Source organism: Humulus lupulus, chromosome 8, assembly GCF_963169125.1.
Source record: "Humulus lupulus chromosome 8, drHumLupu1.1, whole genome shotgun sequence".
In the NCBI taxonomy this organism is placed as follows: domain Eukaryota; kingdom Viridiplantae; phylum Streptophyta; class Magnoliopsida; order Rosales; family Cannabaceae; genus Humulus; species Humulus lupulus.
The window spans coordinates 10,916,538-10,931,314 of record NC_084800.1 but is presented as its reverse complement, the minus strand read 5'-3'; the positions used below and the strand labels follow the sequence as shown (position 1 = coordinate 10,931,314).

Below are 14,777 nucleotides of genomic sequence, written 5' to 3'. Positions count from 1 at the left end.
AGAACATATACCATCTGAGTCTCCATCAACAACATTTTGAGTACAAAAATCTGAAATTGATCGCCCCCACCTCCTAGGGTCAGACTGTGTACCCATCTCTATCCCAGCTTCAACATCTTGCTCAAATTCTTCCTCCTCCAATATGAAATCTTCATCATTCTCTCTTCTACTACAGCCAGTTTTCTTTCCTTTCCCTTTTCTGTCACGCTGAACTTTGTCCTGGCTCTTCTTAGCTGTATTTTCCCTTACATCAGCTTGCTTTCCTTTCCCATTTCTATCACCCTGAACCGGTTATTGGTTCTCCTCAACTGTATCTTCGCTCACATCACCAATATCATCCTCTGAATCTGAAAGCAAAACCACCTCTGGTATTTGGTTCTCCATATCACTTTCATAATCCATGTAGTCAAACTCTTCTTCAGATTCCTCTTCATCAGGTTCATCAAAGTCAACATCCTGAAATTCCTCTGAATATTGATCAGCATCAAACTCTTCCTGTTCCCCACCAATGGTTGCATCAACAGGGATACCAACAACATTTGCAGGGACATCACAATTATCTGGTAATTCCTCTATAATACATCTTTTCAGAGGAGGTAAAGTGGTAGCAGGGACATGTTTAACAGCTTCTGAATCTTCCTTCCAATCTAAAGGTCGGACTGTTTCAGGAAAAACAAGATATATGTCAATCTTTGTAGCCTGATTCTTCTCAATATCCTCTACAATTCTTAGGATCTCCTTATCCCCTACCACCATGAAGTCCATATTAAGCACATTTCTTATTGGTTTGTACATAAAACCCACTGGAAGTTTATGTCCTAAGTCCAAGGTCATTCCATCCAATCCCATCCTAGTGAAGTAATCAATATCCACCCAATCAACATAATCAACTTTACCTCCTTCATATCTTGTATTGCCGAATGGAGTAAACCAGCTTCCCCCATGGTGTATTGCAATAGTGAAGATCTTAGTATGACCACATGTTAAATAAAGACAACTCTGGTTTAGAATACTACCCTAGTCAACAGAAATAAAAAATGCTATGTCAACACTTCACACACACACAAACCGAAACACAATATAATTCACACACTTGAAGAGCAACATAGTCCACCACACGATTGAACCATGGACCATAACAACAAAGATTCCCTCAATAAACAAAACATATATTTCAATGGACCCCACTCTATCAATTGTATGCACATGCTTCCCAACAACAATTTTACCCAAATTTTGATAATACCACCTACTGTAAATCAACAAAACTCTCACCCCCAAAAAATTTGAAAATCAGCATCCTTCCCCGCCCAAACTACTCTATATAGAGTATCATTATCATTCTCCCCAAAAAATTGTAAAAAGACTTTGAGAAGAAATGAAACCCAGTCAACAGGTTCTGTACAAAAGAAAAGAACTCACCATAGTCGGGTGGTTGTTCCTCCAGTTGTCAAATGGTCGGCATTGTGGAGGCAAAACCGTCGTCGTCTATTCCGTGTTCCTGTCGTCGTCTCTTCGATCATCGGGGGGAAAGCTTCGATCGTCTTTTCTGGGTAAGGAATTTTTAGATTTTTTTGTTTTAGATTAGTTTTAGAACTTGTTATTAAGACAATCGTTTTTTTTTTATTAGTTTTAAAACTTGTTATTTAGAAAACAGAAACATTAATTGTTTTTGTTTTAAATTTTAATAATTTAACTCAATCGGGTTGTGCCACGTGTACCCTGTATACCCCTAACGGCTCAGGGACCAACGGCTGCGCCAAAACATTAACGATAGGCATTATTACTGCCAAAAATTTTACATAAGCATTTAAGTGCAACAAACTTAACTACATAGGCATTATTGTAGCAAATATCCCTAAACATAATAAAAAATTGATTATATCAAGTTAATGGAGATAATGTTGTTATTGATATTAATTATAAAACAACAATGTAGGTAAGAATATTTTTAAAAATACCATGAAGATATTTTTTTTTCTCATGTCATGTTTGTTATTGTCATAAATTAAATATCCAAATATTTTAATAATGATTCGCCATTTATTTTATATTTTTATGTATTTTAAAAGAAAAAATAAATAAAAATAGAATTTAGGGACCGAAATGATATGATTTAAAAAGGTTGGGGACCTAACTAATACAAAATCAACTTTTGGGACCTAAGTATTACAAAATGTAAAGAATGAGGACTCTAGCTAAAATAAACTCATATATATATATATGGGTGCACTCTTAATGGTTACTACATATATATATATATAAGATACAAGTAACGTGCAATATGTACGTTTGCTTAGCTTTATTTATAAAATTTATTAATTATTTTTATTAAATTTATATTAATGTCATATAAATTTCAGATAAATATCTTATTTCAATTAAATAATTTATTTATTTTTGTTTAAGTTCATATTTGTTCTGATTTTTTAATTTAAGAGTGACAACAAAAAATTATATATTATATGTTTAATGTTATATTAAATATTATATGTGGATTTTAAATTTAAGTTTCTTGCTAGTTTTTTTAAAAAAGTAATTTGTTGTTAATTGACAATAGATTATATTATATGTTTAATATGATATTATTCTAATAAGTGGGTTTAAATTTAATTAAATTTTATTTAAGTTATAAAAAGTATGATTTTATTATTTTTATATAATTATCATTGTAAAATATCTTAAAAATATCATATTTTAATTTATTTAATTATTTATTTTATTTTATTTAAATTTAAGTATTTACAAACTACAATTAAATATAAAAATACTCTATTAAATATAAGAATATTTCCTTAAAATTAACATTAAAAACATAAAAACCCTTCAAACTAACGAAATTTTTCGTTATTTGTACGTACATTTATTATATAGAAGAGATATGAGGTTGGGTTGGGTTGGATCTCAAATACATATTGTAATGTATGCATATATGACAAGTGTATATATATGGTCTTCAAATTAAATTGAAAAACAAGTGAATAAATGGTAGATAGTTAATTTATAAAAGCTGGGGATAGAAGCACTAAATGGTAGATCAAACATATTCTTCTGCGTTGAATATACAAGATATTATCTAATGTGTTAGTGTCAGTTCATCTGCGTTATTTTGGTCAAATTATGATGTTGTTTTGTCTGAGTTAGCTTCTCTCTTATCACCATGTAATATGTTCTGTTTATAGGTCTAGAAGAAAAAGCAGCTGAAAAGGAAGTAAGGGTGTTAAAAGACAGATGAATGATGGAAGCTTGTTTAGACAGGAACTAAATGGAGTTCAGTCAAGTCTTTAAATGGAGTTCAATGTGATTCATCTATAGATTCATACAAGAATAGAGTTTCTTTAGTTGTTCAAGAAATACTTTTAATTGTGTTACAATCTCTGCTGTGATAGATTGTATTGATTCTTTTCTTTAATTTCTTGATCAAATTTGTGTACATCTGTGCATGTATTTCTGTAAAGGTGAATGTATAGATTAGATCTGTAAACCTTTACTTTGTATGATAAATTGAGGTTTTGTTAGTTGTGTTTCTTGAATCGTAGTTATTGATTTGGTTCTGTTAAGATTTTTGTAATTTGAGTTCATCATCACTAAAGTAGCAAAACCAATATCATAGTCATTACATTAATATGTATCAATAATAAAGAGGCGTATATAGTAAGTAATTTCCACTTACATATGACATAACGACAATGAACATCAAATTAAATTGCTAATTGTGTGAATTAATCCTGATTATACTCGTAAAGTAAATGATGTTATTAGCTGCTAAGAACTCATTTTCGATGGCTTGTACGAGTTTTTCTTCCATGTCTGTTAACTTCAATTCTTGAAGAGTCTTTAAGTTGGTCAATCCAGTGGTATGTTTCAACACCGCGCATCTAATCTCTAACTCTCGGAGTTTCTGCATTGCTTCTTTCTTCACAACAAGTTTTACCAGCTGATCTAGATCCCATAGTTTCAGAACTAGAAGCTTGGGAAACCCGTCAGGGAAGATCATTTCTGGTTCACAGCAAAATTTAGACCTGAAATTAAGAATATTAAGCAGTGGAAGAGCTGCTAGCTTCCCCATTAGTACCGAGCTTTCCAATCCTGAGAGTTGAGATTTGGCCAAGGTAACTTCAATGAGGCTTTCTGGTAGTGTAGTGTTGCTATCCAGCGGTAATAACTTTCCTGACAAATATAGTTTAGAGAGATTGGTAAGATCTTTGAAACAATTTCCCAACACTAAATCCTGAGGTAACATGTTCTCGTCAACAGATTTCAAACTCAAAGAGTTTAGGTGAGTCAATTGTCGAAGGCATGTTGCTAGTTGCTGTTGTTGTGGCTCGGTCCATTGGATTAGTGTTAGTCTCAATTTTCTAAGGTTGTTCAGCTTGTGTAGCTCGTTCATTAAAGCAATATCCTTGCCTTGACCATGATCCAAAAAGGCGGATAAGATCTGCAGATTTTTCATGGAAATATGGCTAGATCGGAATCTACAACTCCTGTCCAAGTACAAGCATTGAAGTTTCTTCAATTTCCAAATCGAGACAGGGACTTTTTCTAGACGAGTATGCTTCAAATCTAGGGTCTGTAGATGCACCAATTTGCATATTGTTGATGGAAGAGTCTTTAGCTCAGTCCGTCTGAGACCAAGATATTTGAGCTTCTTTAGTTTTCCTATGGTGCGAGACAAGTTAGGTCCGCATAAACCTTCAAGATCAAGGACCACTAAGTCATGGAAGCGCCCACTTCGAATGCCCATGCGAAGAAAAAGACGTATATCTTCACCAGGAGCTCCTTCTCGATTATCAAAGACCATGATGGAGAAGGGGTATCCATCATGTTTTGAAACAGTGTCCGAGTCTAGACCATGAACACCACCGTTGTTGTCACTAGCTTCTTTATCATCAAAATGATAAGCAACCTGCCGATCTAAACTCGTATACAAGGACCAAGAGAGAGAATTCATGTTCTTACGTCTGCCTTGCAACCAAACTTCTCTTAGAATACTAGGAAAGCGACACGTCTTAACTTCCCCATTATTCTTTTTTGTCACAATCTGAATCATATTTCGATCAATGAGCTCGAGGAGAAGATCGTATGCTTTCTTTTCGTGAGTTGTCTGTCCTACTAATCCTTGTGCGACCCACAGAGCAACTAGTCTTCTTACAGGGATTTCAAAGTCCCGAGGGAACAGCTCAAAGTAAGAAAGACATTTATCGACATCAGTACTTGGCTGCGCATGCAAGTAATCGTTTTTATTCATGTCTTTGATCTCTATCCATGGTGATTGGTTTTGGTCACCTTGAGAGACACGAACAAGCACCCTTGACAACACCGCGGATGTGACTTTTTTTCCTGACAAAAGATACCCCAGACGTAAAATGGCCAGTGGTAGACCTCCAGTCCTCGCTACCACTTTCTTTGCTAGTAACTCCACTTCAGGATCAGCAGGGCATTGGACCATCTGGGTCAAGAAATTCCAACTTTCTTCTTTAGTTCGCAGTCGAAGTTTGTGGATGCTAGTACTCATAATGCTCGCATGTGCTGCTATCTCTTTGCTGCATGTGGTGAGCATAATCATGCTTCCATGTGCCATTTCCCTGAGTATTAATACTTGTCTAAGTAAATCCCAAGCTTCCATGGACGAAAGATCATCCAGAACTATAAGGCAGCGCTTCTCCCTCAAGAAATTTCTTATCTCTTCGGCCCAATAATGACTTTCGGAGCTTTCGTCTTTTGTCCTCATGATCTGGTTTCCAACGCCTTTGAGAAGTAGATTGTTGTCAGAGTAGTACTCCTTGCGCATGGAAACGAGACAACGTTCTCCGAATCGGTTGACAATGGATCTATGATTATAGATTATCTTAGCCAGAGTTGTCTTACCAGTGCCTCTCATCCCAACTATGGAAATGATCGATCCATCATTGCTGTCATTAGTAGTGAGCTTCAAAACAAGTTTGTGTATGTCTTCTTCTAGGCCGAAAACTGAGCATGATTCATCCATCACTTTGATTCTATATGAGTGTATGCATTTATTAAGAAGCTTGGCAGTGTCCATCAATTGCTTTGTCCGCCTTGATTCTCTCGAAGACACTATAATAGAAGCCATTTTCTTAACCAGCTTTAAACTAGCTATTCTCCTTAAAACACCTGTTGCTTCTCGATCGTCTTTCAGCAATTCCTGCATAACCTCCAGCATTTTCTTCAATATTTCAAAGCAAGCCATCCTCGTATTGGTCGCACCTTCATTTGCTTCTAGATTGCTCAACTTGCTCCAAACTGAAGTAAATTCATCAGACAAACCTTTTCTTAATCCTTCTGATATCTGGCTACGTTCATCGACCATGCGCAGCTGGCCTAGAATGTCTTCCATAAGGACCTTAATGCTAGTTTGTTGTTGGGAAAGTGGCCTGATCATGCGGGCATAACCCTTGGACGGGACTCTTCTGATGAAATTGAAACCGTATGTTTCTTTCAACTGGAGAAGATGAGATAACTCTCTATCAACACGCTTTACAATCTGCTTGAGCTTACGCCTCAATATCCAATCGCTGAAAAAGTTTTGATTTTGATTTGAGGCCTCTTGTAAGAATATATTTATGTCATTACGTACTTGGATATTCGTATCCATAGCTTCCTCCAGCCATGCCTTCTCCATGTTACTTTCCATCTTCAGCCCTCGTAAGTCTCTCATGTAAGGCTCAAGTAATTGCATTTGGAGGAGGATCGATCGCGTTTTGTTCACCATCTTTTTCCCACGAATCAAATGATTTGGCGTCTCAACGATCATGCGCTCCAGGACAAAAGGAACCACTGGAGCAACATGCAGCATTGCTGGGACATAACCGAGATGCTCAGTGTCGTCAATGGGCCGATCTTGTAGTGTGCTGAGTTTAGTCCGCGATTCTTCAACTGACTTGATGATGTGATTTGTGAAGTTTATTTTTTTCACAATCTTCTGCAACTCAGCTTTGACCGTCATCTCTCCCTTGGTTCTGAAAATTCCATAAGAAAACTTAGTTTTCACCGTAATCTCTCCCTTGGTTCTGAAAATTCCATAAGCAAGCTCAAATATAAGTCTGACGTTTCTGAGGACCAAAACAAGGCTTTTAGCAGCACCCCCGTCTCTTTTTTTCTTTAGCAGTTTCTCCAATTCTTCAGCCCATGTTTTGGCACAAATGCCTACTTTTCCTGTTTTCTTCACCCAACGCGTCTCGGCCTCACTCAACGTTAGAGTTATTCCTCCAAGATTGAGCTCGGACTCCCACACTTGATTGGCCCTTTCTTTGATCTGATTCACTGTACGATAAGCCTTGCGGAAATCTTCTGAAAGAGCATCAAGTAACCTCCACTCTCTTTTGATCCACAAGTTCTTCTCAAAATATCGGAAAGTCATCCATCTAAGGGCGAGCACGAAGAGAATGGAAAAACAAACAACGAGAAAGACCATGAACATCATGGTATGTATTATTTCACAATGAGCTAACTAGCAAGGTACAATTAAGTAATTATGTGGATTGACCCCGGCGCTGCAATAGTTACTTCCAGCAGCTTCCATATATTTATTCTCCTATATATTACTTTCTTCCTGGCTCCAGCCATTAACTATACGTATTATATTGTCTGATCTAGCTTATAATAAATTAATAATGTGGGTAACATTAACTGGTTCATCTCCATTATGGCATTGACCAGCGTGGGAGTTAATTACTTTGTCGGCCACTTAATGACAATGATCCATTGACCAAGCTAATTAAGAATTAATCATTAGCATGTACGTGATTCTGTATATCTCTGCAACTTATTATATTCATATATTTCATCTTGAATATCCAAACGTTTTTTTAAGGAAAAAAAAATAGCATTCACATCACACGTACACGCTATTACTCGGTTTTCTCACTGATAATGATCTCAATTAAGTGATATAATAGATGATAATTTAAGTATAATCGATCTGGTCATTTATGTTCCCGTTGACATTATATATATATATATATATATATTTGTATATATAAATATATTCAACTCCTAAAAAATTTAATATTGACAATATTCTACCACGTACGTTATTCTTCATTGGTATTCTTCATTGGACAACTCTCTGTGTCCCCATTCCATTGGTATTATTCGACCAAGCATTAAAAAAATTTGCATTGCAATTATACAAACTAATAATATCATACATTGCATATAAAATTGGTAATAATGTATGACGAGTTAAAAATGATCTGATTAATAAATTGTATTAGTGTGTTAATTATTTTTGTCATTAAATCTGTGGAGGATAAAGTAGAATTTATGAAGAATATTACATTTTTTGGGAATTAAAAAAAATACAACTATTATACTACCAAACAATATAATCTTTATACTTTCTCGTTCTCACGCTAACATACTAAGCGGCCCTTAGTTTTTAGAGTAATGATATGTGCACCAAAAATATACACCAAAATATTATACACAGTGATTTGGCAATTTAGCCTAGTCAATCACATTTATTAAAACTGGGACCCACTGTTTTAATCATTGTGTGTAATGTTTGTGTACATATTTTGGGTGCACATACTCTAGTTTTTATCATTTGTTGTAGTTTTTTATTATTATTATTGTTACTGTTATCGGGCTTTTTCCACTTAGCTTCCACGTCAACAACTCTCTAACACGTGGCAACATACAAGGTATATCTTCTGATGAGTCCTTGGGAAGGCATTACCGCACTGAGAATTGTCGTCTCTTACCGAGCAGCCGGTTACCCGAAGAAGGAGCTCGGAGACCTCCGCAGGTCTTCGAGGAATAACCATTCGAGAAGTCCCCGAGGCCAAGCTCACGAAAGAAGCCTTCACGTCAATTTTTTGGAGAGCCTGAGAAATCTCATTAACGGCTTAGCAAGATTCTCAAAGACCTAGGGACCACAAAGGACAAGCCCCGCGCGGGTTTCATTGTACGAGTGGTCCCGGGTACCTTTATGTTAAGATTTCAGGGACCACTTCCTTTTTCAGGTTAGAAGGTCGCCCAATCAGACCTATCGCTCATCAACAAGTGTGGGATATTAATCATGTAAGAGATAATTCTTACAAAATGTGAAAATGAATGTAAACATTTTATTCTAAATGCATGGCTCACAGCCTATTTACCCTCATGTCGCCTAGAAATAGGTCATTTTTAGGGATCCGAAAAGAAAAAAAAACCAATTTTGGACTCTCGTTTACTTTGGAGCAAGACAATCATCTGCCCAAGCTGTAAAACTCTAAAAATCGTGTGATTCCGACAAGTTTTTCTCAATATATGTGACTCATAGATTATACTTCTTTAACGGCCGAACCACGTAAAAATTGTTTATTTTCTCTTATTATTTTTTTTGCAAACTTTCTTCTATTATTTTTCATAGTTGACAGAAAATTGGGTCAACAATTATTATTATTATTATTATTATTATTATTATTATTAGAGCATGGTGCCTAGATAATTGACATTACGGAATAATCATATTTTTAAAAGAAGTACGAACCATAGTTATTATAATATAACTTATAAGTTATAACAAATATATACAAAACCCATGGTGTGAATATCAAGAAATTATGTTCCTTCAAAAAGTTCGGGTCATTTTTTATTAGTACCAATTGAATTGGATTAACAATTTTGTTATAAAAAATTAGAGAATTGATAATTGAAAAGGAATTGATCTAACACTTTACAGAAATTGATATTTATACAAACCAATCCACTACTACATGAGTTGTTTTTTTTTTAATTTATCCGACAACTACACGAGGTGTTTTTCACGAATTAATTTTCAGATTGACTTATTTCTGGTCTTTATTTAATAATATTGTGAATTTGCTGGTTATACAACTGCATAAATTATAAAATTAATTATTTTAAGAGAAATGGGTGAGAATGATTTTGTTTTAGTGATTTTGTACTTTAATTTAGTTTTGATAATTTTTTATAAAATCACATTTTTCTAAAAATTTGATTAGTTGTCTAAATTTTCCTATTAGCTGTCAAAAACTTTCGACAAAATGTCTAAATTGTCAAAGATCATTTTTCAAAGAATTATCAAAATTAAACTAGAGTGCAAAATAATTTTAAAAAAAATAGACAATTTCTACATGTATAAAATTATTTTGGTAAATTTATAAATGTAGTAACCTTTAAGTAAAATTTTAATAGGACCCAAAAAAAAAAAATAGCCAGCTCATATATTGGTTTGATTATTATGATTTTAATTTTCTTTCTTCATTTGGATTTTGAATTTTAAGACGGAAAACATAAAATAATAGAAAGTTATTTTTTATTTTGATTCAAATAAAATATTAACATTATTTTTAAAAAAATAAAACTTAAATATAATATAGTTTTATAAAATTAGAATATTTGCAGCAAAATTACTCAAAATTTAGAGTTTGTACGCGGTGTAGACACAATCTTTTTTTAGCACGGAAACCCAAACTTAGTAAAATAATAATAATTACGTCAATGCTATGTAGTTAATCTTTGTTAGGTGGTGTGTAGGACAACACGTGTCACCACTTAATTGAACATTCTCATAAATATTTTTAAAATAATTATTTTAAATATAAAAAATAATTTAAAATGTATTTTAAAATATTAAAAAATAATTAAAAACTAAAAAAAAAACCTAAACTAAAACAAAATAACTTTTTTTTTTCCAATAATGAATCTATTTCATTAAAAAGAATAAGAACGTATACAACTAGAGAACAAAAGAAGAAAAAGTACTCTAGGTATACAAATTTTTTATGCACCCTAAGAATATGTACAACTAATGAATGTGTAAAACAAACATAGATTAGGGACACCCTAGGAAATTGAACAACAAACTTATAACATTCACTCTAGAAGAACTGTAAAATACAATGAACTTTTAGATAATACATGGACTAAAGTCAACATGCCATATTCAACATAAAATGGAAGACTAATCTAAACCAACATTAAAGTCACACCTTCTACTTGGATAACTAAACACAACATCACAACCTACAAAAAATACCAAAAAATATTGATTTGAGTATTAGACTTTTAAGAAGGAAATAACAATAATAAAAACATGATTTTTTATAAAAATAAAATAACTAACTGTAAAATTAGATCTCACTATGAAATGACAATAAAAAGTATAAATTATAAACATGTGTTTTGCTTATAATAAATAAAAGGCCAAAAAGAAATTAAAATTGTCAACTAAATAAATTATATTAAAATAATAAATTCTCAATATATTTATCAGAAAAAACTTATCTTGGAATTGCATCAATCCTCCAAAGTCATCAAATTTTTACTAACTGACATCAACAACTTACATTAACAAAACTTACAATAACAAATAACTCCAATATTGAAACAATACCACTACTAAGATTACATGTTTTATTAAATAATATTAAATTATATCAAGCTTTAAAATAATAATAATAATTATTGTAACTTCCTGAATAAATTGCTTGAAAAAACCGATTAACTTCACTTCTTTATAAAAAATATATATATATCACTATCCTAGCCCGTAGCCATCCTAGCCTTCTCTTTCTTCTTCTTCTTCATATCCCAACCCTTACCCATCTTCTTCTTCTGATTCTAGCCCGTACCCATGCTTCACAGCCCCCTTTCCTTCTTCTTCTCTTCTTTAGATCCATTTTTAAACAAACAATTTGAAGAAGAAAAACAAAACGAGATCTGAGATCTTGAATGAGATAGAGGGAGAGGCGCAAAGGTGAATGACAGTCGAAGGTCAGTATGGGCATTGTAATGCCCTACTTCGTTAGAGTCGTTACCATGTGATTTATATATGTGTCATTAGCTCGCTAATCGAGGTTTTAGGTTAAAAAACGTTGTTAAATTGAGTTAAAGGCTCGTTTAATGAATATTAAGTAAAAGGGGTTCGTCATTCATTAAAATTTATAAAAATTGTTACATTGGGATCCCAAAGTACCATTTTAAAATACATTTACAATCCAAAGATATGGTACAGTCGATCTAAGCGACAAAAGCGAACATTTACCACGTGTTCCTTTAAACAACCCTAGTCGTAGCGGTCAGGTAGGCCAAAAGCACAACATACAATAATAATACAACTTAGCAAGACATACTTTGTAATGCCTCAAAATCCCTAATGAGGTTTAATGGTTGGATTAGAAGGCTGGGAGGGTCATAATTGATTTATTATGCCATTAAATTATTATATGCATGTTTATGTGAGTTATATTATTATATGATGATAAATGCATGCATGTGGGTCCACGTTTCATTATAAGGGAATTTTGGTAATTTGGCCCGTTGAGGGCATAATTGTATATTTTCATGCATGTGGGTGAATTATGAATAAGGCAACATTATAATATGGATTTGTTCGAGCTACTTGGCATGAGACGATCTTTTAATGCAAGTTAGCGGTGTGGTCATAACGGGTTAATTTCGGGGCTCGGGGAGAGTCTCAGGGTAATTTATTGATTAGATCATTACCAGGAATTAAAGGGTAATGTGATATGATTTATTAGTGTTTGAGATGAGAATTGGAGGGCATTAATTATGATGAACGAGATAGGTGAGAACGGACGGTTTTACCCTTGGTAACCTTAAGAGGGAATTAAATAACCTAGGGGCAATATGGTCATTTGACCAAGGATATATGTGAACTAAGATGGCTGTAGAAACCTTAGAACCAAAAACAGAGTATGTTTCTATAACGCCCTGGTTACCCCAAGACAGTTACGGTGAACTTTGAACCATGAATTTAACTCGTTAACCGAGTTCTTTGGTTAAAAACGTGCTTTTAGGTGTTATTAATAGGTTAAGGTGGAAAACCAATCAAAAGGAAATGATATATTTTATTTAAAACATAAAAATGTTCATGAACCCATAAAAACATTCACAAGTTATTTACAATTCAAAATGATCATTACAATACAAAAATTACAACCTGCCAACCTAAGCGGCAAAATGTAGGGCAAACCCCCTAGTTCCCCTAAGAACTCCTTGGCCGTGGTGGTCAAGCGGCCACATATGTACACATCGCCACCTAAGCTCTCCACTCAAGGTTGGGTGAGCTTTTCCTTCCCTTTACCTGCACCACATAGTACCCATGAGCCAAAGCCCAGCAAGAAAACTCAATACTGCATGAATATAATATCAACAATGATCATAATAATCATTCAGGACTTTTAGCCCAAAATAGAGGAGTGGCAGTTGTAAAAGTCATTAAGGTTGGTTCGGTACCCTTTACAGATAAGTGATCATTTCACTAGCTTAAACGAGGTAGGTATCTGATGAATAGTCACCAACATAAACATACCAAGTGACCATAGAGTCACAATTGTGGGATTCCGCTCCCTTAGCCATGTGACAAACAATCACCTAGGCCTTTGGCCCTGGCTCTGAGTAACTAGTCATAGACTAGACAAGCGCTTATAATTTTCATCGAACTTAAGGTCGATCCTGCATTAATACTCCATATGAGTCATTCAATGCCGATGTCGATTAGATCTAATCTTTTCTCAGCTCTGCATTCATGACGCCTATGACGTGTCTGACTCTTAGGTTAGTAACACACGACCAATGCCGATTCTGACTAGTCAATGCCATACACAAGTAAGTAAGATTTGCTACGCATTTAATATGCAATCAATGTCCACATTTAACAATCAACATGCTTCTATAATAACCACGCATGTCATATACATAGGGTGTAGTTTTCTTACCTCGGGTTCGAGCTATAAATAATAAAAGAATGACCCTTAAGAACGATATGCCCTTTAGTCCCTTAGTGGTCACCTAGTCATAACCAATTGGAATCCATTAATAAAGTAAATCAATAAGAGGTTCACAATCTAAACCTCACTCTCGGGACCAATCCCACACTCTCGGGACTCCCAATCCACCCAAACAGGGTAAACGGACCAGAACTGGGGCGCTGCTAGGTGGCGTTGGGATGCTGTCCCAAGTCAAAGAGACCCAGCTCTCTGCCCTGCCTAGCGCTTGGGCGCCCTCTACAGACCAGAATTTTTTCTGGTTTCCTTCCTTGCGACTTCCCCTGAAAACTAAGCTTCCAAACCAATCTCAAACATCAAATTCAACCCCTAAACTTCATTCATACCTCAACCTCATCAAAACCCAATCAACCCTACTAAAAAACTTCCATTGATTCCCAACTACACACTTCAAATTCCTCAACTGAAAAACCATAAGAAAAACAGAGTACAACTAAAATTCATGGATGAATTCTTACCTCAAGTGGGATTTAAGTCCTCTTCAATGGATGAACTAAGGCTCTAAGCTCCAAACTTTGATTCCCTAACTTCTTTCTTCAAATTGGGATAAAAAACTCCAAAGGAGGAAGGAGGAAAGTGATGAACGTGAGAAAAGGAAACTTGCTCTGTTTTGCTTCAGTTCTTTCTACAGCATACTAGAATCCCATGTATCTCTTGCCAAATGACCATATTGCCCCTAGGTTAAATAAAACTCTATAAAGGCTAGTAAGTGCAAAAATGTCATTTATCCTCTAAACCCGATAATCATAACTAACATTCTCCAATTCTCGTTATTATCGATATTCTCAAATACCAATAATTCATATCTCGTTACCCTTTAATTCCCAGCAATGCTCTAATCATAAAATCACCCTCAGACTCACCCCGAGCCTCAAACTTAATCCCGTTATGACCAAACCGCTAATTTATACTCAAAGTTCATCTCATGCCGAATAGCTCGAACAAATCCACATTATAATGTGGCCTCACCAATAGTTCACCAACATGCATACATAC

The 14,777-nt window shown here is 34.5% G+C and overlaps 1 protein-coding gene across 1 annotated transcript; it reads right to left on the bottom strand.

Annotated features, from left to right (window-relative positions):
• Positions 1–3,709: 3,709 nt before the first annotated feature.
• LOC133794999 (disease resistance protein RPM1-like) lies at positions 3,710–7,381 on the bottom strand. The gene has a single exon (XM_062232453.1). It carries the CDS (start codon positions 7,379–7,381, stop codon positions 3,710–3,712), a length of 3,672 nt encoding a protein of 1,223 aa, XP_062088437.1.
• Between the last annotated feature and the right edge of the window lie 7,396 nt (positions 7,382–14,777).

What these genes read in the sequence shown, in the direction of transcription:
- LOC133794999 (XM_062232453.1), bottom strand. Translation starts at nt 7,381, where the DNA reads ATGACTTTCCGATATTTTGAGAAGAACTTGTGGATCAAAAGAGAGTGG.